The sequence below is a fragment of the Aythya marila genome, assembly GCF_965140915.1.
Source record: "Aythya marila genome assembly, chromosome: 1".
Classification (NCBI taxonomy): domain Eukaryota; kingdom Metazoa; phylum Chordata; class Aves; order Anseriformes; family Anatidae; genus Aythya; species Aythya marila.
In genome coordinates this window covers 27,745,235-27,771,315 of record NC_139042.1, presented here as the reverse complement: position 1 = coordinate 27,771,315, position 26,081 = coordinate 27,745,235, and the positions used below count along the sequence as shown (strand labels likewise).

The window sequence follows — 26,081 nt, the reverse complement described above, 5'->3', positions numbered from 1 at the left end:
TTCAGAAGAATGCGCTATTTTCCTAACACTTATCTGATGGCTCCCTCTAGGGAGAGAGGAGCACAAATACTGACCAACTTTGCAAACTGGAGCTCTTGGATTCAGTCACTTTTAGCCCCAGAAATGCTTTCTTATACTCCTCTCCGTTCTGTTTCTTGCCTGTTCAACACCTTCTTTCTCCTTCTCATTGCCTAGCTCAGTGCTGGGATGAGTGCTGCTGGAATATGATTTTTTCCAGTTATCTTCTTTGCATTTCAAAATTATCTTCTGTAACCCACCACTGGGTCTACCCATGTGCACCCAAACCACCTGTCCCAGCAAAAGATGAAATGTTAAGGCTGACAAACAGAAAATAAAATAAAACAAAGAAACAAATAGGGAACTGTTCTGAGCCAAGAGAGAGATCTGAAGCTTCCTGCTTCCATCTGAAGTGTTAACAGCTCCGTGAAAAAGCCGCTGGGTGAATGTTGCCCAGCGCTAACTTCAGACAAGTAGGATCTGCTATCAGGAGGGGAGCGTTAGTTTTGCAGGGAGTGTGAGATTTAAGAGTGTGACTTAATATTGTGTCCTTTAAAAACGCTCTGTCGTTCCAAAAATACAGCAGTTGATGGAATTAAACATTGGCATGTCTGGCCCAGGACTATGGTCCACCAAATAGATAGTTTACGATGAGTTTTTCAGCACTGACTTAGCTGTTTACCTTAAAGTCTACAGAAAAACTCCCATCAATGGGCTGCCCAGGGAAGTGGCTGAGCCACCATCCCTGGAAGTATTTAAAAGATGTTTAGGTTTAGGTTTAGAGCTGAGTGATATGGTTTAGTGGAGGACTGGTTATTGTTAGGTCAGAGGTTGGACTCGGTGATCTTGGCGGTCTCTTCCAACCTAGGTGATTCTGTGATTCTGTGATCTTTGGGCCCAAGCACGGCATGGTCAACACGACACCTGAATCCTGTTTAACAGAAAGGGCTGGCCCTGCCTGAACCTTTTTTACCAGCGAGTGGAAGCAGGGTGAGTGTGCACAGCTAGGACAGCACAAAAGCTGGTGGGTACGGTGGTGCAAATGCAACAGTTGGTTCTTGCAGTTTACTCCAAAAAAGTGATAGATATGGGTACGTCCTGGCACTCAAAGACAGACTATAAACAATGGTTTATACCTTTAACCAAATATGAATTATTTGTTTTTAAGAATGAATAAACATGGCCCAGCAATGAAACTTTAGGAAATGTCATGTACATGACCATCTGTTGCATGAACCTCCTAAAGTTTTCGCTTGTTAATGAGAAAAGTTTCAGTGGCACCTGCATCACCGCGGTCAGTCCTGCAGCTCTACGTGTGGGCTGGGCACTCTGGCTTGTGCAAAACCCCCAAGAGCAAAAATCTTCTGATTCAGTGACATTACAAAAATGAAGAAAAATGAGAAAGCCTTCAGAATGTGAATAATTAAAGAACTGAGGTCAGAGTCACATCAGCTTGAAAGCTGATACAAGAAGTGTTGGGCTGAGCATAGAAAGGGAAGGAAGAACAAGTGTTGTGCTTGTATGTCAGCTCCCATAAAGCAGGTGTGTCCTGAAGTCCTTGATGTAAACTGTTTAGCAAGAGTCTGTGCTGCCTTGCATTTCTGATTCTGTCACTGGATGCCATTTTTCTCTCACCCCTAAAAATTTTACAGGTGACACCAAATGTATTTGCTTTAAACGAAAATTTATTCTGAATCGCATTAACACAAAGCGTCTGGCTGGCTTTATGGCCACATACCTCATTTGCTTTTGTGGAAAGGGGTGAAATAAAGCATCATGGTGAACAACAACAGCACTAGGGGAGATTCCAGATGTTGTTTCTAACTGCTGCCCCGTATTTAACTTTATTTAAAATCCCAAGTGCTCTTAAAACACAATAGCTGGCTATTTTTAACGCTGTGACCAAACTTTGATTAACGCAGTTTTCATACTGTTGGCCTTATTTCCAACATAAGCCGTGACTAAAATGACAAATCCAGGATATTTACATGCATTGGTAAAGAACGTGGATTTAATACACATTAAGGTGCACTTCCGATTATTTTTATGAACTATATAAATATCATTGTCATTCAACTTCTCTTCTGCAGAGCAGCGAAGCAACTTGGCTTAGACACTCAAGTAGACAAACGTTGTCTTTATTAGCTTTGCAGCCACTAGATTGAGAAGCGCAGTTCCTAAATCCTTTCTCAGCTGTGCTTTTGTTTTCAGTAGCTGTATTTAGTTTGAACAATCTAAAATGTTGTTAATTCAAGACTTTGGGAATGTGTAAGCCTTGCCACCATTATCTTCCAGTGCAGTGTAAGAAGGAGTTAAGTTTCTAAAAAAAAACAAAAGTTTGAATGATGTTCCAGCCTCTGCAGGAAGAGCTGTGACAGCCTAAAGTATTCCAGCGCTGCTTATCATGGGAAAAATTATTTCAGTGCCTCTCTGACAGTAAAGCCATTTTTCTGAGGAGACTGACAAAACGCTGAAAAGGGAAGGTTTTTTCTAAATTGCTAATAGAATGGCTCTGAATAATGAGTGAAGGCAGACCTCTGAGGCATCGGCCAGGATGATATCTTTTGTAAAACTAAATTATGGAAAGAGGACATAATGAGTTCTTTGTCTATCAGCATGGTCTTTAGCTACCAGTCACTGTAGAGAGCCCCAAAGAAAACCCATGGGTTTTTTAATGTCTTGTCCGTTTGCACTACCACATCGGTCTGCAGCCATGTGTAGAAAGAATTGTGCAACTTTCTTGGGTTTTTATTGCTTCTTTATTTGTTTTTGCCATCAAACACACTTGGTTCAGGAGAAAAACGTTACCACTGCTGCTATTAACAATCATGGCTCTGCAGTAAATTTGAAATATGTAAGATAAAATACCCCCTGAATGTCTTTGTCTGAGCTAGTTACAGTAAGCAGAAAGATGTAGGAATGTAGGGTTGTTTCTTAAAACAGATCCAATAAATCACAGTGAAAGAGCCTCTTTTCTCTCTAATGATTTACAGTGAGAATCCCAATGAGTTATTCAAATGTCTGCAAGTCAGGTAAGACAAATCCAATCCTCTGTGTCTGGAAATAAAACAGTTCCAGGCAAAATACAGCCCTCGTATCAGGAGGTGGATTTCGCCTCTAAAGGCTGTGCCTCCCTTCCCTTTCATATTCCATTCACAATGACGAAGCAATTCCCTGATCCTTCACAGAAATGACAGGTGCACAGGGCTTAGCACCTTATTTCTTTTCATGTCCAGAGTCTTTCAGCCATTTCTCTTCTTCCTGAAGGGGAGGGATCCAGCCACGACTGGGTGCAGTATGTATCAAAGCTTCATACTTCATGGTGTCTTGACATTAACGGGGTAATGCTCAGCCCTGGCTCCATAAAGTAATGTGGAAGGCACTTGGCAGCGTTCCTAAATTCCTGCTGCTTAAACATGAGGAAGCAGATCACTGTTGCATACCAGCATTGATTTACAGAAACCGAAGGCTGTGAAGAATCCTTCCATTTAAACTAAGCAGGCGATGCGGGAGTTTTTGTGTTCCCAGTTACATGTTTGAGCCTCGTCACCCTCACCCACCGAAGGAAGCCACCAACCTGTCAAATATAGCATTTAAACATTGTTTAAAACTTTACCCACTTCTTTGCTAACTCCTTCATGAGGGCTACTAAAGGTACGCTCCTTTGCATTTCTGTTTGTGCTCAGTGCTTTGAAGATTTTGGGCAACTTCACAAAGCTTAGAGTTATCGCTTGGGTTTTATTTTGATGCCTCCACATTTTCCTTCCAATTCGAAGACCACAACCATACTGAGCCTTGAGACAGCAGCTGCATATTGACAATGGTCGAGACTCTCAGAAACAAAACAGATTTGCAGGCACCACTACTCCTGAACACAATTTACTTTTAACAGGCCTACAGCATCCTACCTCTCCTCTACAGCACTGTTCCTCTGTAATTAGCAGCTTTGTGGCTGTGTTGCGTCAACCGTGCTGCTAAGTTCCTGAAGAAGGGGATTTAAACTTCTGGGAGAATTCTTCCAGCAGCTCCATCAGCTTCTCCTCGTCTCCTGGTGGACTGTGGGTGCTCGCTAACGGTAAGTGTGTAGGGACTGGTTGCCTGTCTGGAAGAAAGAAAGAAAACAAAATCCTTATGGATATATTTAACTACCTCTTCTAGCATCACACAGGAGATTTTTCTGCTAGACTTTATATTTTCCAAACATATTTTATGGCCTTGAAGCCAGAAAATTTACCTTCTAGGTTTCTGTAAACAATGTTAGTTATGTATGGCTTCCAAACCAGAAACTGAACTACTTCCATTTGTATTCAGGAACTAGAATTACTGCCCTTGTGCTCAATATGGCTCAAGAGTGGAAAGTGAGATCTCCTTTGCAGCTGGGACAAGAGAAAGGAAGCATTATTGTGGGGTTTACACCTGCTCTCTGTCAGTAGTTGAGCTCCTGTAAGACCAGTAACTTGAGATCACTGTTGCAGGAAGAAGTTGCTTTTTCAGCATCAGACATGAGTTTTCCCAGTCTCCTGCACAGAGCTTCTAGGGCGACACAAATTCCCCAGCTGGGACTTTGCAGCTTAGATTCTTTTCAGTCTCAAAATGCTTACTTTCATCCTTAATAATAAATGCTTAAATTCTAAATGCTGAAGAACTGCTAATTACTCAACTGCCAGAAGTAACACATAGCCAGCATGAAGATGTGTGACTGAGCTTCTGTTACTTTGGTTTTCCAAATCTTGTCCTCCTCACTCAGTGTTAATATATCACTGCCCACTGGAAGGGATTTTTCTCTCCAAAAGCATGATATCTAGAGCCTAGGAACCTGGTGGCAATGTTCCTAGGTGTCTATGAAGCAACTGCCACTGCTACAGGGGAGCAGAGATGTTTGCTCTCTTAAGAGCAATTGTCTGCACACGCCACATCACCTCTGCTCCTGGAAACCCAAGGAGAAAGAAACATGCAGAGGAACGTCCCCTTCTCCATCCCCAAATATGAATTGCTCCCTACCTGAGTGGAGTGTTTCAAATCGCGTGTGCTAAAGTTTGGGAACTGTGTGCGAAACCCAAACTCGGCATCACGGAAAGGATGCTTCCAGGCTTTGGCAAGCAGGACTCCATCAAACATTTTTATTTATTTACTTTGGCAGATGCAGAGAATTCTGGTTGTACAAGTCATGTTCTCACTTCCATATTTACTCCTCAGGAAAAAGAAATGCTGGTTTGCACTCACAGGGAACAGAATAAAAGGGAACAGAGGAAACGGAGGGAAGGTGTTACTGATTCAGGAAACAGCTGTCTAGGACCAGAAAAGCAGGGTCTGTGCTGCTAAAGAGCTCCAGGACGCAAAGCCCTTTACTGAAGGGGCCCGGAGATCCTGCACTCAGCTGGGGCTTCCATAGGGCAGCTGCAGACAGAAAAAACCTGTCTGACTTCATCCCTATTCAGTAATAACGTAACAAGAAACTTTTCCAACCTCAAAAGCCATCACGCAAGGACTGAAGCTCTCAAAATCACCGTGTAGAGCCAAGGTGTGCTCCTGTTCACTAAAGCTGAGGTTAAACAAAGGCTGACGATTCTGCTTGACCGCTGTGATTTACCTTCCCTTGGCATGGGCCTGCATGTGGCCATCTTCACTTAAAAAAACAAGCTCCCTAAAGAAACGCTCTGAAGTCTGTATCAGATGATTTGGAGGACAAAAGCAGGAACGTAACAGTTTAATAAAGTCTTTCTCTGGTTGCACAGGGCTCACTGAAACCTTTCGCCTTGGAACAACTTTCAGAAACATTTTATCCATTGAAAAACTGTTGCCAGGCCAAGCCTTCATCCCCTTCCAGGCCAGATGGGGATCCTACAGCTCCAGGCAGCTCAGCTGTCCCCACTGATGTGCAAAGTAAGCCTCTGCTGCCTCACCTTGGAAGAACAAGCCGCTCGGTAGCTTTGCTGCTTCCGATGATACTGCCAGCCACACAACGGTGTCAGCTCCCTGGGCCTCTGTGCGCAAGCTGCTCTTCATCTTCTGATAGAAATCTGGCATGGAGGACCTCACAGCTAGAGAGAAGAACAATGGGATGGTGGGCTGCCACGCCAGGCTTTTATGATTTAAAAGAAAATGCTAAAAATTGCCATTGTGGGTTTACAATGAAGAGAAGGCAGCTCGAAGCTCATGAAGAAGAAGTATTCCCACATAGCTAGGGGTACGGCGGTGGTGGGGTAACGGTGCTGAGCTGCCAGGTGATCAAACAGTCGTTTGCTTGGGTTAAAATGGGAGGCAGAAAGCTGCAAGGACGTGAGCACAGGATCGGCCAGAGGTTTCCGATCCAGTTCTGTTCTAAATCCCAAAGAAATTAAACACGGGGGAAACATAAATAACGCAACACAGGTATTCTGGATTTTTAGAGAAGAGCTAAAATCACAGGCTTTTTAGCTCTTATTTTCACACCAGTTTTAGGAAAACAATTGCAGCAGAGTATTTCAAAATCTTATGCTGAGTGGTACCAACTACATTATTCATGTTTAAACACTGGCTTCTTTTTATTTTGTCCAACAGATGACAATTGAGGGCCTATCCCCTGCAGCAGTTTATTTTGAGGGCTGGAAAAGCCTTGATCTTTAAGGTGGCATAACTTTAAGGCTCGTTAGGTTTGGAAACCCATGAACGATGTGCAAAAATAAATAGATTTTAAGGAAAAGGCAACACCAAGGTATTTATTTTGAAAGCATAGCTTCCAAGCCTGAGTAGATGGGTTTAAATGCTTCTCTGATCAGAAACAACTCTGGCAAACCGTGTCTCCGGAGGAGACCTAGATATTGGATTGCTGGTCTGCATCTCAAGCTGGGGTGTTAGGGGCTGGGAACACGTTGCAGAACACAACGTGCATACCAGATAACTCCTGCTGGCCCTCCTGCTGAGGCACAGTCAGCAAAGAACAGCTGCAGCTCAGACTTTGGGCTGTCCAGCCAAACACACTGCTTCGGGAGGGCCGTAAACGTTTAGAGGAAGAGCAGAGGAACAAGGAGGCAGAATCTGTGTATCCCAGAACTTAAAGGTTAGCTTAAAGCACTCGGGCTTTGCTGTGTGTTTGCGTGGGGCTGCCATCACTCACAGCCCTTTGTTATTCTCCAGCCATACACAGAGAGCAGATGCTGTGCCCTCTGAGAGAGAGCAGGGTTACCAAGTGGTACCAAACTACTCTAAGCACCAGTCTGGAGCCAAGAAATCACAGCACCTGCTAGAGGAATTTACCAGAAAGTCTGATTTCTCTTTGCTTTTAGATTAATCTGGAAAAAAAAGAATACGTTTCACAGAGATGATACCTGGAGTGTCTGCCCAGCCGGGGTGCATAACAGAGAAATGGATGTTTCTGTGAGTTTTTGCCCATTGTTCTGTCAGGACAACTTGCTGTCTCTAGGATAGAGCAAGAACAGCCAAACTAGCATCAAGTTCAGTAGCCTGTCCCCGAGTTTGTTCCCAGGGAAATAAACTACAAATGTGCTGTGAACATCAGAGCATTCACATACAGCAGAAAAATACCCTCAGTCACCCTGACTGGGTTTAGTGGGTGATTTTGTCAGAGACCATCATGATCACTGCAGTCCATACCCTAGCCAAAAGCTCATTTTTAAAGCAGTTGCAGTGCTTTTCCTCACCGAGTCCGCTTGCTGCAGACTGCAGGGGAGAGCTGAGCAAGCAGAAAGGGCTTTTCAGCAAAAGACAGTTTTCTCCTTTGAGACTTAAATCAACTGAAAGCCACGCTCCCCATGGAAGATGATACACACAGTGACCACAGGACATCCACTGAAGATTATTGCCCATGCATCTCTGTACAGGTCGGATGCAACAGAAAAGCCACAATGGTTTTATTTTTGGTTCTTTTTGCAAAGCTTTTTGCAAAGCAGACAGCATACAAGCCACCTAGCAAACAGGCTGTGGGCTTTGTTTCCAAAACCTTGCACTGTACCTTGTTCTGGGCGTACACCATCGTCCCATCAAACGTCCCACTTCCTGACTGCAAATCAGATATGTTCAGCTTCTGAACTAGCATGCCCCCAGACGAGACAGTTATCTGTAATCAAATGAATGATAAATTAATGAAAAACCAAAATCAGCAGCTCCCCAGCATGAGTACTCATGCATGCAATGTGAGCTTCAGGCCATATTTTGAAGTTTCTCGGAGCAGGAATCCTCTGCATACTCTTTGCACTGTGCTTGAGCTCAGATGTGCAGCTTACCTGGAGATGACGTGGAAGAATTAATTAAAAAAAAAAAGAAAAAAGAAAAGAAACAAAGCAAAAAACTGATATACATTCAAAATGGTGTCAACTCCATCAGGAATCAATTTGTCCTTTTCCTTTTTGTAAAGACCAGTGGGGAGAAAGAAAATAGCAGAGCATATAAGCCAATTAGAAAACAAGAGAAACTCTATAAAACTTGGGAAATTTCCTTTTAAAAATGTCCTTGCTCTCCTGTTTTACGCCAAGGCCTATGAAGTTCTCTTAAGCCTATACTCCTGCTATCAGTAATTTGCGCTGCTGCAGGAGACAAGTTGCCCCAGGGAAAGGAAAAGGAGAAGTTTCCAGAAGTGTTTTACTCTGCTTTCCGATGCAGGGCTCAGGGCAGCAGGCAGGACCTTTGCCCTGGAGAAGGAGCTTGTTGTTGGCAAAATCCGAGAGGATTCTAGTGATGCTTAATGCATTATAAATAATCCTGCATTGCTAACATAGTCAAGGGGATGCTGTCACAAACCACAAGGAAAGAACCATAAAATTCCACTTTTCAACAGCATCACAAACTCACCACTCTGGCGTCTGCTTCTTTTTCCAGCAGGGGCAGCAGGGCCGTTGTCAGAACGTACGTACCTACAGGACAGACAGACATGAACTTTCATTTAGCTTTTTAAAAAGCTTTCTTCTCTCCCTGCCCTCTACGACAAAAATATGAAGTCTGTTTCTGAAACTTCAGTGGGGTTTAATGATTTTGCTGCTGCTTTACTTGTAAAATTTTCAACTCATAGCTGTCTGTGTTGCTTCGTACTTCTCCAAAGGCACATCTGCTGTTTTACAGGCTTTTCTGTGTATCAGACCTACTGAATAAGCTGCTCGGTACATTCCAGCCAGGCCTTTGAAGGCAAATATGGATTTCCTTGGGAAGGGAGGCGACACCAGGGAAGAAACAGGGGAGGTATTTCCCCTCTGTGCATGCCACATGCACACGTCTATGCTGCAGAGTGAACAAGAGAAGCAAACCACGCTTCTCGTGTGCACTGGAGACTCATCCATCACGCCAAGCAACTGCACGGTGAGAAGGGAGAAACATCACAGAGAACCCCGACACTTCGGGATCCTGCTGCACATAAAAACTGCCTCATAAATCCCCAGCAGGACAGAAGATCGGGAGCCCCTGGGGGAAAAAAGTATTCGTATTGTGTGTCCAAGGCTGAGCCGGGTTTACTTGGGGAAACTTAACTGCATCCTTCCCCACGTGTCCATGTAGCAGAAGGTGCACACACAGCCCAGATATGCTCCGTCACAGCTGTTCCCACGACCAGCACTTTGTTACTCACAACACTGCTCATCTGCTCCTGTGCTTGGTTCAGACACACCTCGTGCAGTTTGCACTCAGTTGCAATAGAGGGATTTTTGCTTGTTTTTATCTCTTACGAGCGATTCTTTCATTTTTTCCCCCCACTTTAAAGTGTGCTTAAAAAGTTCTGTTGAACTGCAAACGAACCCAGCCTCACTTAGCCCAGCATTTCTGTGTTGAGTGCACCACTTCTCCCCTGTCTCTCCAGACATGGCCCGAGTTCAACAACTCTCTGTCAGCGATAAATGGATTTTTTTCCATGAGCCACCGAGGCTTTCCGTGTTTTTCACTGGACATGAAGACTTCAGCGTGTGTCTTCATAACCTCTCTTCCACAGCCTGTTTATAAATACGCTAGCAAAGTTGAACGCTTGGTGAACAAACTCTTCAGCTCCCCTGTTGGGTCACAACCGTCCTCATTTTCTCTGTGTCAGCAGCAGGACATCCATATTCACTCACTAGATTTAAAACACAAGCCGTCCTCTCTCCCTCAAGCTTATTAAGAACCCAGTAAATCCCACGTAGCCCAAATATTCGGACTTTGCCCCGCAAAACCAGTCACGCATCTGCTTTGAGGCAGCGGGACAAGACCGGTTGTGATCCCAGCCTCCTAGGGTAGGCATCGGGGTCTCCAAGCACTCCCAGCTGTGATGCATCAGGCACTGCGCCTGCAGTGCTTCGTTCCTCCGCCTCCTGCCCCAGCCTTAGGCATCCAGACACAAATTCCTCAGTAGTTTAAAAAAATATTTTCAGATGTTCTGTATCCGTATGTGCACGGGCTGGGCTGTCAGGCGAAACAGCCTGGAGAAGAAACTTGGTAGCATGAGATTAATGAAGCGTATCAGTGGTCAGGGTCCATCGTTCTCAAGTTAAAGCTCTGCATTTTTACCCACGTAAAGCTGGCGTGTGGCTTCACCGTCGTGTTCAAGTGGGTAAGAGCAACGTGAAACCCAGCCGGTCCTGTACCTCACGGCACACATTTTGCCAGGCAGGGCTGCAGTGCAGCTTGCAGCAACACAGGAATGAATTTCGGAGCAAAAGGGCACGCCGAAAATGAATGATTTGTCTGCCACAGTCCTCATAAAAACAGGAATTGCACTGACAGTATAAAAATGAAAGAGGAAAATGTTATTTTTAGCTATTTTTTGTGTCAGGAAAACCAAGGTTTTAATTTGGGAGGAGAGACTACAGTTCCCCTCCTCCCACCCCTCTTCAGGAAATCAAGGCAAGATCCAAATTATTGATCTTTTTGCTAATAATTGACTGTTAATATCAAAGTGCTGGCCAGCTGCCTTCACATTTCATCACTCTAGGACGTGTCCTTGACACTAAAATTTTTGTCTGTTAAACCTCCTTCCCCAGAGCGTAGTTAAAATAAGCGTTTCAAATGCGATTAATCCTTGATTATCACCGTGTTCAAACCGTACAGATTTTTTGAGGCTTCTTTTCTTTTCTTATTTAAAAGGGGCACGGAGGGAAAGATGATGACCACCAGCGATGTTCCTTGTGCTGGAAAAGCAACGAGCACTGGGTAGCCCGGTGATCCTGCCCCTCCACTGGGGACCTGTGTGATTCTGCCAGAAACAAAGGAAGATTTTTTTTCTGGAAAGACAAAAAGTTTCAATGATATTGGGGCTACTCTGGTGAAAACATGCCTTTGTCTCAAGTAGATGCACAATAAATTGAGCTGCCTGGCTAGGACACAGAGCAATCGGGAATGTTTGTGCCTGAACAGCTCGCCTGGACCATGACCCGTTTCTTGCACAGGTCTGAGGACTGCTCATGGAGAATTCCTGCCATGAATTCCTCAAGCAGGAGCCTGTCTCCATCACACAGCTCAGATCTGGCAGGTGCTGGACACGGCTGCACTGCCTGCATCGACGCACGTGTGACGGAGGCCAGACTTTTCCCACCTTTTGAAGGTTTATCACCTGCCTCGGCCTGAAAGCTCGGCTCCCACTGGCAAAAAGGTGAAAAAAAACCAACACATTTTTGCAGTAAAATGGTAGATAACACTTCCCTTTGAAAAGGAGCATTTGCTGTGCCACAAAGGAGCTCGGCAAGACGAGCGGAGGAGCAGCAGAAATGCGGAAGCGGGTGGGTAAGGGGCTGGTCTGTCACCCACATGTCCAGGATTTCTTCTTGCCCTCGCTGAGCTCTGCAGAGGTGAAGCTAGAGAAACCGACTGGACAAGTGACAACCCTGTTCCCTGGAATGCGGCTTGACACAGTCCTCGCTGGCCACGTTTTCTCGAGTTAAAGAGGCTCCTGGGACCGTTGCACAACTCCTTGTGCAGATAAACATCCTCTCTGCGTTTGCTTTTCTCTGTAAAAATTCCTGTAAGCTTTATGCCTCGAAGCTGAGCCTCCCTCATAGGAAATCCTGCACAAACCAGCGTCATTCCAGTCTTTCCTATAAGGATACGGTTACCCCACTATTACAAACCGCTCAACCAACTCTGTCACATGGTAGATTAGACAGCGTGGGTCTACTCATACACATAAAGTTGATTTAAAATATATTACAAAAATCAGCTGGGCTGCTTCAGAAACTCCTCCGTAAAATTAGGCTGCTTTTCACAAGACCTGGAGCAGAAGTTGAGGAACTGTGGAAAACTCAGGTCTTGCTGGAAGGTAGCTCTGCTTGTTCTCGTAACAAATAACTCACCATGGGCCTCGTCCCCTCCACAACAGCACAACCAAAGTGAAATCCTTCCCCCTGCATGGACAGAAGCCTACAGTGTATCAGACACGGGTCTTTCCCACACGTCTGCTACACATGCTTAAAAGATTTAAAGTGACCCCAAAACCTGGACTTTGCCTTGATTTATAGGGAAAATTCTTGTTTCAGCAGCAGTCGTGCTGTAAAGCCACTACCTGGTTAGAGCATCAAATTAATTGACGATGCAAATTGCTGCAGACCCAAGTGTCTTGGTGGAGTCTCGAATAGTTTTTGCTCCGTGCTCTATCTGGCAATTAGTGGCAAATTGGTGGTGAGGTTTTTAATCTGCTAACGTTCAGAGGAGGGCAGGCAGCCAGCACCACACTCAGTGGAGTTTTCCATCTGCCTGAGCTTTGCATTATTATTAGGAACAGAGCTGTTTCAACTGTGAAAAAAAAGTGGGAACAGAAAGAAAAAAAAAAAAAAGTTTTATTGTACGTATTTCAATGGCTCATTCATCTGGTAAAAATCAGTTAAATAAATTGGCTTGCTCTTCCTATGTCCGAGTTTTAAATAAAAAAATAAAGCACAAACTGACATTCTCCCTTGACCTGGTTATCTTTTCAAGCCTTCAATTTATGCAGCTTCAAGTAAGAGACATCCCTGAGCCCGTTTCCTGAGTACGAGATCGGGAATGAAGATTTTAGTGTGCTGTCTCTGAGGGCCAATTCCACCACGCTACCGACAACTGAGAGAGGATGGGAAGAGCTAATGAACATGAAAGACAAAACTAAGGCCTACATTTCCCCTGAATTACAAAGCTCAGCTCTGTAAGGGTTCCCCTGTGTCCTGGGAATCTAGATTTTAGGCCTGTTACTAGTTTTACAACGATATTCAACTTCATTCCTCCGTGCAGCACTTCTCATCAGGAAGTCTCAAAGCTCTTTAAAAAGAAAACTGGCATCACAGCCTCCTTTCCACAGGTGAGGCTGTCTGCAGAGCTCAGGCACTGACCTTGTGGCAGATCCAAGCTGCCTGACCTGCACATAGCTCAGATCACAGTCAGCTAGGCAACGCTGGCTTGGGTGAGACACCAGTTGGTTATGGGTTATGTGGAGGGAAGAGGCTGAAAAATACCCGTAGAGGTTAGGCAATTTGCCCCAGATGAGCTGTACAGCTGTTATGGGAGAGAAGCATTTATTTCCTCCGTCCCTACCCCTCCTTGCACACAGAGCAAACATGTGCAGCTATGTGATTAAAACAAGGGAGCAGAGGAGGTTTCACAAGCCTGAGAAGAAGATGCATACTGGGAGCATCATTTATTCATCTCGGAGCGTGTTTTAGCATCCCTTTTGCTGGAAAGTAGCAATAAAATGTAACGTATACACCACTTCTCCATGTCAAGCAAGATGAGCTGAGGAAAAGTAAAGTGAGGCAGGCCCCAAAATAAGGAAACAAAATAAAATCAAGCAAGTCTCATCAGAAGAAACGACTGCTTGTCATTGCCCTGCTCCTGGGTGCTGCCCTGAGTACAGGGCCAGCCCACGGGAGGAGAAACGGGGGCAACAGCACACAGAACAGGACAAAGCAGAAAAACAGCCTGCCCGTCAGCCTCTGCAGCTCCCCCAGAAATCAGGCTGCGTAACCCAAGGCACTCACTCGATCTGATGCTGAAGGTGTGATTCGAGGTGCTGTTACAGCCCTGTGCCTGGCTAGCACTCCCACATTACAGCCCGACTGCTCCACGGCTCATTCTGCTCGCTACACCTCCACCGAGCTCTGGGAATGACAGCAACAATCCTCGGGGATCTAACGGGGGAAAAAGGCAAGGTGTTTTGACAGCGACAGCAGAAGCACAGCGAGCCACGCAGAGCTTGTGCCTGAGCCCCGTTTTAAGGATGCCAGGCACCAGCACAGACTGTGGCGGGTCAGCACAGACGCTGTGCACTCAAATCAGTTTATGATTTGGACTCAGATACTACACAAACCCTACAAAACCCGGACCATCAACCTGTGTGGCACATTTTCCTGACCCTCACCCACCTGCATATTCCACCAGAGAGGACGCTGCACCTCCCACTTCAGCAGGCTGTCCTCAGTCAGTGGCATTTCACAGGGATGGAGGTTGACTTGCTGTTTGAACCAGCACTTTTTTTGTGCCTAATTCATCTCAGCTATCAGAGGACTCACACGTTCATTTTTTTGCCCACTGTGTCCAACAAAAGGTCAGGCTACAAAGTGGGTTTCACGAGTCAGGTGATCAATTAGGACTGAGCTCTACCATCCATTATGCAAAACACCTGAAAACAGACTAAGGAGGCAGTCAGGAGGAAAATACCCCTCGCCTGGATTTAAAAGTTTGAGAGCATTTTAGACCCCCAAATGAGCAATTCTGCAGCTTATGTAAACGTTAATCAGGTATCAGCTGCAGAATTCACAGCCTGTGCTCTGTAATTAAAGCACTTTAGAGTTCAGAGTCTTGCATTCTTAGATAGTTACAACCTACACACTCCTTTATTAGACCAGAGCTAAGATTCAGGGTAAAAACAAATAGTCAAAGAAAGATGAAAAGAATGCCTGCATGTGAAAACCCAAAAAAAAAAAAATCTTAATAACATTTCATCTTATTTTTGGAGACACCAGGCAATCACAAGTTATTGTTTCTGTGCTGCTGACAAGAGGGGGAAAGCTGCAGATTTTCAAACCATGGGCCAGGCTTTAGCTTTTCTGGGGAGAAAGGCAGGGAGGGGAATTCAGTTTGTCCTCTCAGACCACGTCCTGGGTTACAGCCAACCTGTATACCAGCCATGCCTAATTTAGCCAAGGTTTTCTCTAGGAACCTGTAAGCACAGGTAGTTACTGATCCAGAAGTAACTTCTCGAAAGTGAAGCACGCCCAAAAGGCACACGGTGCTTAGGGAAATGACACGGCATCTACTCTGACGTGCATTTTTCCATAAAACTTTCTCCTACTGTGACTCCGACAGGCATGATTTATTACCCCACCTCTGGCTTTGAAGAAAAGAAGCCGTGATGTTTATAGCAGCGGTCCTCCAACATGTTTGACTTGCAGGCACAGCAGCTTTCCCCTGCACAGACTCTTCCAGCTCAACCAAGCCCCACTCTTTTCCTCCGCTTCGGAAGTTTCTCCTTACGTTTGACAGGAGAGAAGCAGCCCAAGCAAACAGCTCACTCCTTGCTCAAACTCTGCAGAGGTTGGACAGCAGAAGACGACTTACCTGATGTACCTCATCTGCTCAAACGTGCAGGCACCTCCTTGACCTTCGTACACACTCAGGCAGCAAATGAATAAAGATCCATACATAACCTACCCAGGAGGTAGCACAAGCACTTCCCTAATCCACAACAATCATAATTCAGCTTCCTCCACCACCTTCCTGCAGCTTTATTCTGCTGCATACTCCTAGCGAGGCTGATTTACAGCCCGGAAAGCAGAACCTTGCTGCTTCTGCTTGCGTGACAAAATCTGATTCAAGTGATGCACCAGCACAGTACCTCAGCAATCAATTTCCTCAGTGTTTAAAGCTACACAAAGCCCTGCTTTCATGTTCAAACTGTGGCGCTTGTTCCCCTCTGCTTCTCTCTGCAAGACCTACATCTCTGCACATTGCTGGATTTTTGTCTGACAGACCACTAGGGGGTTAAGCTAATTTAAGAGGAATACATTTTCGCGAGGTAAAAGATGTGGTGTTTCTATAGCCAAGGGAAAACTGATGGCAAAACAAAACTCATTTTGAATGCTGACCACAAGAAGCAGAAGAATGTTAGTGAAAGATTAATTTGAGGAAAATGAAAACTGTGCCTTTACGCTTGAATTTTTAATTGTCAGCTTAATGTACTTGGAGTTGCAGAAAACCAAGCTGCGTGTGCCGTATCAGCTAAGCACAAGATATTTATGCCCAAAATGTTGGTTTTCAGAAGTAAATAGGAGTTAAGAAAGCTACGCAGGAACAAAGCTAAGAATAAATAAAACCCAAGAAGGGTTTCCAGCCGCTGAATGCTGAGCTCTGTAAATGTCCAATCTCTACAGCCCAAGCTTCTTCCCTTCCTCATCCCAGCTATTGATGAACAGGAGGGAAACGCAGAAACATAGCACAGCAGCTCCCCCTTAATGTGTCACTTCTGAACACACTAAAGCCAGTCACTTGGGAAAACCACATCCCTGCACAGAAGCAAAGGGAAACGAGAGTGACAGGACTGCTGTTCGACGCACACACCGCACCTCTCTTGGCAAAAAGTGCAGCTTTCTCCCTTCCAGATACCAGTGGCAGCAGACAGCTTTTCTCCCTGCTGCCTGCCTGTGTGCTTGCAGCTTTCCACGTTTTTTTATGGGGGAACTTGCCACTTTGCTCAGTATTCCCTGCTCAGCCACATCTCCCCCTACTTGTTCCCCTTAATTTGTCCCTCTTACACCTCCACCATACAGCTCGTTGGATACACCCCTTAAATATGGAGTGCTGAAGACTTACCCAGTCTGCTCAGTCACCTGGCTGGGTGTTGTGTCTGAGAGCACCCAGGACACTACAGAGGGCACAGCCTTCCCATACAGTGCCTCCATCACATGCACAGGGCAGTTCAGGACCACCAAAACATACAAACGTCTCTTTAAGCACCTGAACGTGCTCTGAGCTCTCTCCAAGCCACAGGAGCACACTGATTACACAGCCTGTCAATAGTGGCACTGCTTGGAACCAAATTTCCTATCAAATCTCAGAATCAATTGAATTAAATCTTATCTGTATTTGCCCACTGCTGCTGTGATAAAGGCACTGATATGAAAAAAAAAAAGAAAAATGGAGAAATTCAACAGTGACACTCCACACAAGCTGTAATACTTCTTTTCTTTCTCCTTCCCTGGCAGGGCAACAATATGAACCCTCGTTGAGCAGGAATACACAGCTCATGAACCCAGCCGTAAACACACACTTTTGTAACCAAAAATTAGTATCATTTTTCAGAACTAAGCCTCCACCACTCACCCAAGGTGTTTGTTGCGAAGTTTTTCTCAAGTCCATCTTCAGTCAATTCTCTGTTGTTCACCATACATCCTGCGTTGTTGATCTGTAAGACAACTCCTGTAAACACAAGCAACCTACACAACTAACCATACAAGCAGCCCATAATAGTTAGCTGGGTTTTGACACTACCAGACAAAGCTACAGGTTGTTTCTATAAACCACGAAACAGAAAACATGGCATGAGAAACTCAAAAGTTGCAACCAAAAAAATGACTGCATTTCTCTCTCTCTCTTTTATAATTAGATCTGTGCATGTGAGCTGAGGATGGACAAGAGCAAACAAAAAAGAGACTTCTGCAGCAGCATTTAGGGAAAATGAAGCAGAGAATTGCAGCACTGGTTGTGAAATCCAGACTCCTCGCTGGATAAGTTCAGAGGACAGGCGCTCCAAAACCAGACACATGACTGAAGTATGCGAACTTACCAACACGTTTAATTTATGTTCGTTTTTGAATTGTTCAGCAAACTTCCAGATTTCCTTGGGATTAGATATATCCACAATATGCAGGAAGACATTCTAAAGGAAAAAAAAAAAACAAGTTACAGTCATCATCAACAGTGAATAGGCCCTGGTCACCATTAAGGCCTGTCTAGGTGAAAAGTATTTAAAGCCATATGAAAAAATATGGCTTTAAATCTCTCCAGAGCAGATCTAAAACACTTATGGCTAACATGCACAACTGGGAAATCTAATTCTTGCCCATAAAACAAGTTTAGTGACCTCACTCAGTTGCTGCTAAGCCGTGGCTTTTGAATGCTGACTGCCTGGTTGAAGAGACCCCAGCTTTTATTTCTGCCTGGCAATCCTGCACAGGGACCCCACTCGACCCACGCATCACTCAACCAGTGCTGCATCGCGTGGTATGGATGCCCCGTAAGGGAAAGCCCAGGAAATAGTGAAGGGACGCTCGAGGTCACAGCATTTGACAAAATATTAGGTTGGAAGGGACCTCTGGAGGCCCCCTGGTACCGTCCCTGTTTCAAGGCAGGTCGCTGGGATCAGGTTATCCAGGGACAGTTCCTTTATCTCCGAGGACGGAGATTTGCCAGCCTCTCTCGGCAACCTGCTCCAGTGTTTGACCCCCCCCAGGGTGAGAAAACAAAAATCCCTGCTATCTAATCAGAACTTTTCCCTGTGTTGCAATCCGCATCTGCTGCCTCTCGTCCTTTCCCTGCACACCTGCCAGAGGAGCACGGCACTGCCTCTCTGCGCCCTCCCAACACGTGGCAGCAGAGCACAGGAGGACGGGCGCCTCCATCCTACAGGAGGGAGCCTCCAGCCATGCTCACCACCTCCTCCCGGTGCTGACAAGGGTTGAGGCTCTGCCAGCTCCCCTGACAGAGCTGCTTCTTCCCCTGTTTCCATGGCACTGCACCTATCCTGCAAACGCACAGCTGCAGGCTGACAATGAGCCTGCCTTCTCCTGCCAGCAGTCACAAACCTCCAGGCTTCCCCATCTTAGGAGCCTCCACCCATCGTTTCGTTGAGCGAAGTTATAATTTTCCAAGCCACTAAAGCCAGAAGTATTTCCTCTCTCCAAAACATCTAAGAGCTTCTACTTCTTGTTAAGGGCAATTCTCTTGGTTTCTGTAAATTCCTGCTCGGTAACACTTATCAGCATACAAAGGGGATGTCAAATCCTACCCTTCTCCTGCATAGCCCTTAATCTCAAAGACATACCACAGATCGTCTTAGAGCACATCCCTGGAAAAGTCCATTCGAAAATAATTATGCAGAGAATATGTTCTCACTGAAAACAACAAATAATCATTAAAGGGCCTCCTCTTTTCCCTAATTGTTTCTTTAAATACTCATTATACAAGCAGAAGAGATAAGTAAAGAAGCTGGGAAAATTATAAGGCATCGCTCCCAGCCTATAACTCTGCTTCCTTGAAGATAAAAACATTTGGCTTTTTCTCTTTAGCATTTTAGCTCCTTATTTGAATTAGCTCAGAGTTTTCTCGTTGTCATGCTCATTCTTGACCAAAACCTTGACTCTATTCTACACGCCAGATACCTCTCGAAAAGCTTTCTACTTTTAGAGCTACTACAACGAACTGCTGGAACAGAGGAGTAGGAGATTTGGGGGCAGATGTTCAATATCACAAGTGATTTCAGAGACTGAAAAAGATCTAAAACAACACTTATCTGCTGAAGCCTGTCATGCTGATGCAGAAAAAGGACCCACAGATCTGTTCCCTACCAAAGTCCTTGATGGCAGCAAAGCCATTTTCAAGGTGAAAGCTAATCTCCACGAGTAGATCTAAATTAACAGATCAGGAGACCTTCTTAGTTCCCAGGTCAAGGTGCAGGTGCCTGCCAAAGAGTGACTCCTTCCCAGCACTGAACTTTGGCATGTGTTGCTGTGGAAGCTGGAAATAATCTCTGGTGTATGTTACAACAGGATTTCTCTCCAGGTGATCAGGAAGAGTAAATTAGGTCTGGATGTAGCTTGTCAAGTTGCAGAAAAGGCATTTTCGTAACTCCCTGGATTATTTCTGAATGGGTACTTATAAAAAAGGATGTTCTTGGGAACAAATTATTAAACTGACTCTTCCCAGTGCAGTCCCATGTCCTACAGGGCCTCCTGGGCAGCTCATCTAACACTTCCCTCAATGCTCCTTTCCATGCAAGCGCCCAGTCCCCAAGGTCACCCACAAGTTCTGCAGTGTCCTCATACCTTTCCGCGACCCAACTACAGGTTTGCAGCCTGCCAAAGCTGGGTGTGCAGTAGAGGTGCTGCTTTCAGATGAAAAACCCTGTCTGTCTCGAGTTGTGTTTCACCAAATGGTAGAGCACAACATGTGAAGGAACCTCCAGAGGTCATCAAACTCACCCCTTGACTGTCTGACTGCAGCTAGAAAAGGAAGTAACACCGAAAATCACCCGTCCTTCCACAACTGTGTCTTACTACAGCCAAGGGATTGTGCTTTCACAGACAGCTGGAGAGCATTTATCTCTACAGAAGGACTGATCTAATTCACCTCCAGTAAAGAACTGAAGTGTAATGCTGGTTGTGTCACGCTAGGGAGCTGAAACCAAGGAGCAGAAATGTAGTCAATATGTTATCCCTAACCATAAAAAGTCTTCATGATTTTTGATCCATATTAAAAAACTATTACTGGAATCCAAATACCGTGTTCGAGAGCCAAGGCACCACTTAAAGTGAAGAGAGCTCTCCACCCAAGGTAGAAAGTCACAGGCTGCACTTCCCCACAAGCACACCCTCCTGAATAATTAGCACAGCAACACTGACAGCTACAGGGGGCTGCTGCAGAGTGATGTAAGCAGAAGCAAAAAGAATCCCTAACAGAAGGCAAGGAGATAAGGAAGAGATCCTATAAAGATCACGGGGCTGGGACCACATACAGGAGTTGATAAAACAGGAAAGCCAGCCTTAGGAAATCAATAACATGTCATTCATACACAGAAAACCTCCGACTCCAATGCCGTAAACGCGTTAATGTTATTGCGAGAGTGTTGCAATGAATTAACTTTCAAAAGCCTCAGCCACACTGCTAGGAATAGTAAGCAGGGCATGACAAAGCATAATGACAGAAAACACTAAGTAACACATGCTGCTGGTGATGTCATTGACCACAGAGAACTGAAAACATCCCCCATATGAAATTAAATTACTTGAAACTGTATCAATGATACGCTACTGTGTGTTTCCATGTCTGTATGGAGATACTATGAAAAGCAAAACAGCCAAACAGTGAAACAGAGTATCTCAAGACCCCTGTGGTAGTAAAAAAAAAAAAAAAAAAAGTGAAGTAAGCTAAGGACTGAGGAACAGCTCACCTGATTGCCCGTTTCTGTCACTATTTCTCCTTTGGCATCCTCAGCTCGTTCCTTATTCCGGCAAACCAGGTGAACCGTGCCACCTGGTGGATTTCAACGAGAAACACATTTGACAACTAATTCCTAAATATGTCATCGGTAAAAAGAAAAGGGTTAGAAAGTGATTTCCAGTTCAGAGTTCTTGTTTAGGGTTAGTTTTTGGTACAAGTAAGAAAAAATGAGAAACCTTTAGTGACTGCTTCCAGTCTGTGGGATATCTGTAGCCTTCCAGTAGCAGTGGCATTCCTGGCAGGGCCCACGGGCTATTAAGGGTGTTTCGACAAAACATTTAGGACACAGTGAATGAATGAAGAAATGTAACAGGGTCCCCAAGTACGGCTGTACGTACAGAGAAGGCCACTGCAGCCTAGGCACTGTCTGCTCAAACTATTTTCTGTTAGGTTTGCACAGCATTTTTAGTGTTGATGAAATACCAGGGCTGCACTGGAAATTAAAGCTAAGGCATTTGTATCACAAACGCTTGTTTTGGCACATCTTAGGAAGTTTACTAAAGGGCTTGAACAGCACAGGTGACTGGAGTTGCTCTGTGAAAAGGGAACACAAAACACCAGCTATCAAAGTTCTTCTCAGCAGCGGAAGATGAAATGACTTTATGCTTTGATTCCCTGATTGTTACAGGCAATTTGTTAATCTCAGTCACGGGAACACATGAACTCTTTACTTTTATCTGTTCTTGAAGGGGTTTTAAAGTTTGCAAGCAGTCCAGTGCCAGAAGGCTTAAGCAATGCAATCCCAAAGGAGTGATGATCCAGAACCCAAATGCAAGACACCAAGTCTATCCTAGGCATAGAGCAGCCATGTAGTGCACGGCCCCGTTTGGGCTCCAAAAGTGCAATTGTCTGTCCATAAGAGATGTTTTTCCATGGAGCACAATTACAGCAAGCATTCTTGGCACACAGCTGGTGCTTCGAGGCTCTTGTGAAAATTTCTAACAGGGTGCGACTCCTCCGTCACCAGTCAGAGTTGGTCGCATTACTTCTTCTGAGTGCCCAACTGAAACTCCTGAATCCAGGATAATTATAATAATGACACTACCCAATGCTTAAGACACGTCTCATCTTCAACCTGTTTGTGCTACACATACGCTGTGCGTGGAGAGTTCAGTGAAGCACCGAACACAGGCAGATCAGAATGAAAGGCAGACTGTGCCCCAGTGAGATTAGATTTCACCAGTGAGAAAAGACAAGCGTCAGAAGAGGCAGTGTACAATGCTCATCTGTTCGGCCACTCAGCACCCGTAGGCTTCACTGCAAAGGAGGGCTTTAGTGAGAGATCTCAAGGCAGTTGTGCTTGAAGAGCTCTTCCTGAAGCACAAAGTAATGTGCACTTGCATAAATTAAACACAAGGAAGAGATGGCTGGCCTTCCAGTTGATCATGAACATTCTCACAGTCCATGGTAAAGTCCCAGTGGTGGGTTTGAAGGGCTCTGAATATGGGCATTTTCTTGCTGCCAAGGAGAGGGAGTTGTTTCGGTATGACTCATGGACTACAAAAAGCATTTAAATGTATTTTCCATGGTAAAGATCTAAAATTATCCAAATTTAAACAACACTGGCAACTGTCAACACGGCTGGGACAAGACCACATCAAACCAGAAGTGCAGTTCATAAGTCCCACAGGAAAGCCCAACTCCACAACACCCGTATGTACCGGGTCTGGCTGGGATGGAGTTAATATTCTCCATAGTGGCTCATACAATGCTGTGCTAAAACACTGCTGGTAACACACTGATGCTTTATCTGGTGCTGAACAATGCACAGTGCCAACAGTGTCCATGTCTCACTTTGCCCCTCCAGTGAATAGACTGGAGGGTGCAGATGAGGTTGGGTGGGGACACGGCCAGGCAGCTTATCCCAGCTAAACAGAGAGTCTGTGCTGCATATTATCATGCTCAACAGTAAAGAGGGAATACAGGGGGTTCAGGAGTTGCCATCTTTTGCTTGGGAACTGGCTGGGCATTGGTCTACCTGTGGGAGGTGGAAAAGGATTGCTCTTGCATCACTTGTTTTATTTTCTTTGTCTCTTCTTTCACTTTTTCACTTAATAAACTTGGTGGGTTTTTTTTCCCTCTTCTTTTGAAACTGGACTCACAAGTTCTCACTTCTGTTCTTCCACACAGCATTCCACCAGCTACTAGGAAGAAAATTAATTCTGTTCTAACTGAAACCAGGACACCTCTTCCTCCATCCTACCAAGGGTGGAAGGGGAAGTGAACAAGCAGATGTGTGGTACTTTGCTGCCTACTGGATTTAACTCACTATGCCATATGACACTGATTCAGAGAAGAGCTGAAATCAGGCTACAGAAGGTGTCATCTCAAGACTACCATAGGTATGATGTGCATGAACATAAAGCCAATGTAGCTTGGTTATTCTTCTGCCAAGTCTGAACTCCTTAATTTCTTGTCATGGTGAAGAGATTCAACTAGAAGCCAGAGTCCCAACAGCTGACATAGAGTTTCAGAGCAACATATGCAAGAATGGCATCAGGAAAACACTGATTAAGACATTTTAATTTCACATGCACAGCCATGGCCTAGAAGGGTATCAGACAAGAAGTCCGAGTCCAATGTTATTATCCAGGCTCCAAATTCTAGACGTGACCAAATCCTGTGAGTATCAGGCCAGCCTGACAGCATGCAACACCTGGCAGTGAGCAGAACCGCCACCAGGCAAAGCAGTAAGGCCATTATGTGTAATGGCAGTAGTGGGAACCTGAGATCAATCATATATTGGCACTGATGGGATCTTTAACCCAAAGGCTCTTTATGCCAATAATTTTGAATTAGTTTAATTTAACTAAGTCCCCACTCTCCTTTATTTGACAGTTGCTAGAGCCTAAGCAGGCCAAGAAAGCAACAAGCTCCTCCATTTTATTATATATGCCCAAACTCCTGACACTCTCACACGAGGAGAATTATTTTATCCCAAAGGGATTTTTTTTTCCTTAAAAAGTAGCTAGTTTCAGTTCATACCATCTCCCTGTTTACAGATAGGAAAAAAAATAGGTCTGCATGTAATCAGTTAAGGGGCACAAATTCCAGGTTGTTATTTTCAAGATCAAGCACAATACTTCACTCTCCCATCTCCAGCTTTGCAAAGTCAATTTGCTTTCTTTCATCATATGACACATTTGCAAGTTGTTCAAATAGTTCAAATTCTTCCAGGCTGCTACTTGTACTCAAATAGACCTTGGTAAGTCACTGACATGTTCAGATGATGTTATAACATAGGCAAGATTGGTAAAGATGCACGTGAGAAACTTTGTAGGTTTTCTCCACTGATTTTTTTGTTCCACTCTTTCAGTTTTCTCACACTTAATCCCTTAACCCATACTAATAGCAGTGTAAAATAAACTGCCTGGCCTTTTTAAAGGAGCTTTTTCTGTACAGATCTCCTGGGGTTCCTCGTTTCTGCCCTGGCTCACCTCTCTTTGCTATCTCTTTGGCTGTGGCCTTGCCGATGCCGCTGTTTGACCCGGTGATCAGGAAGGATTTTCCAGACACATTCACCTCGAGATCTGCGGGGTTGAAGTGCTTGGAGGCAGATTCATAGCCGCTCCTAGGCAGATCAGAGACCACTGTGTGAGGAACCAGAAGCGAGCACACCCAGCTAACCGCAGGGAAGCTTGAGGAGCGCTTCCCCTGCACAGCTCAGATACTTTTTTTTTTTTTTTTTTTTTCCCAGCAGATGCAATGTAGGCTTAATTTCCCCTCTCCCCACTGCTCTCTGTTCTCTTTGGACAGGAAACACCCCGTGCCAGGGACTGTTCCAGTTATGTGCCAAAATCTGGGAGCGTTTTGCACGGCACAAACCGCGCTGGGGACCTGGGGCGGCTCCGAGTGAGCTCAGGCGGGCTCCCCCTCCCATCCTCAGGCAGCACCCAGAGACAAGGGGTTGAAATTCGCCTGCCCTGGCGTTGAAGTTTCGGTTTCAAGCCGAAAACAAACGCGGAAAGCCTTCAAATAGTTAACACCTTCCCCCACCAACACCGCCCCGACAAAAACCACAGCGCGGCGCCCGCCCCGGGGCAGCGCCCCGCCGCCACCGTCCCCCGGCCCCGCTGTAGGGGCTGCGGCCGCCGGTACCTCGTGTATTCCCGCAGCCCCTTGACGAACCACACGGTGTTGCGGTACCAGGACATGGTGGCGGTGCTCCTGTCACCGCCACCACGGTGCCGGCCCCGCCTCTGCCCTTACATAAAGGGGCCCGGTGCAGCCCTGCCCGCCCGCCCGCCCTGAGGTGACGGCCCGCCCGGCCCGGCCCGGCCCCGCCGCCATTACGGGGAGAGGGGTGCGAGGGGAGGGGGAGCCACCTCAGCGGTCTGGGGCTTCTTCTTCCTTATCCTTTTTATTTCCCTTTTTTCCCTGTTTTACTTCCCTTCTTAATCAGACAGAAAGCAAAGGGATCTGCTGTGAGCCTCTGGCACGTTGTGCGGGAGGCTGCTACAGAGATGAGGCCACGTCTGGCAGGGGTGGTAGCAGTGGGAGGAAGGAAAGAAAGAAGGAAGGAAGGAAAGAAACAGAAAGAAAAAGAAGTAAAAAGAAAGAAGAAAAAGGGTTGCTGAGTATCTGCTCAGGGCAAGTGGTGCTGTCAACCTCGCTAGGGCTGGAGAAAAGATGGCAGGTTTTGCTAATAGAGGCTGGGACCTGCATCCTGTGAACCCATTGCTCTGCAAAAAAATGTTAAACGAAAGCTCTTGCAAAACCATAAACAACCATACTGCACCACAACAGAGTATTTTATGCGATAGATAAGCCCGTGAAGCTCCCTGCCTCTACTAATGGGGTAAAGTGCGGCTGTAGGAAAGGGTAGGCAAGTAGCCATTACAGCAAGGGAGCGAAGTTAAAACGTGTTTTCAGTTCTTGTGGTGTGTGTGTTAACGATGTTAAGCCCAAGAGAATCATCTGTAGTCGTGCATATGGAC

The 26,081-nt window shown here is 45.5% G+C and overlaps 1 protein-coding gene across 2 annotated transcripts; it reads right to left on the bottom strand.

Annotated features, from left to right (window-relative positions):
• Nucleotides 1-1,276: 1,276 nt before the first annotated feature.
• Nucleotides 1,277-25,314, bottom strand: DHRS12 (dehydrogenase/reductase 12). 2 transcript variants are annotated; one of them, XR_014317124.1, is made up of 11 exons: nucleotides 25,243-25,314; nucleotides 24,582-24,715; nucleotides 21,095-21,177; nucleotides 17,714-17,806; nucleotides 17,251-17,332; nucleotides 8,806-8,867; nucleotides 7,970-8,074; nucleotides 7,326-7,416; nucleotides 5,922-6,059; nucleotides 3,927-4,120; nucleotides 1,277-3,595 (listed from the first exon to the last, which is right to left on the bottom strand). XR_014317124.1 is itself a non-coding variant. In XM_082756117.1 (10 exons), the coding sequence occupies exons 1-10, from the start codon at nucleotides 25,296-25,298 to the stop codon at nucleotides 3,993-3,995; spliced, it is 972 nt and encodes a 323-aa protein (XP_082612243.1). In that variant the 5' UTR covers nucleotides 25,299-25,314; the 3' UTR covers nucleotides 1,277-3,992. The 2 variants fall into 2 exon arrangements, 1 of the variants encoding a protein (XP_082612243.1); XM_082756117.1 differs by having other exon boundaries at nucleotides 1,277-4,120.
• Between the last annotated feature and the right edge of the window lie 767 nt (nucleotides 25,315-26,081).

What these genes read in the sequence shown, in the direction of transcription:
- DHRS12 (XM_082756117.1), bottom strand. Translation starts at nt 25,298, where the DNA reads ATGTCCTGGTACCGCAACACCGTGTGGTTCGTCAAGGGGCTGCGGGAA. An exon ending in GGGCTGCGGGAATACACGAG is followed by an intron (nt 24,716 to 25,242) that starts GTACCGGCGGCC and finishes TGATCTGCCTAG; the next exon opens with GAGCGGCTATGAATCTGCCT. An exon ending in CGGCTGGGCAGACACTCCAG is followed by an intron (nt 6,060 to 7,325) that starts GTATCATCTCTG and finishes TCTTCTCTCTAG; the next exon opens with CTGTGAGGTCCTCCATGCCA.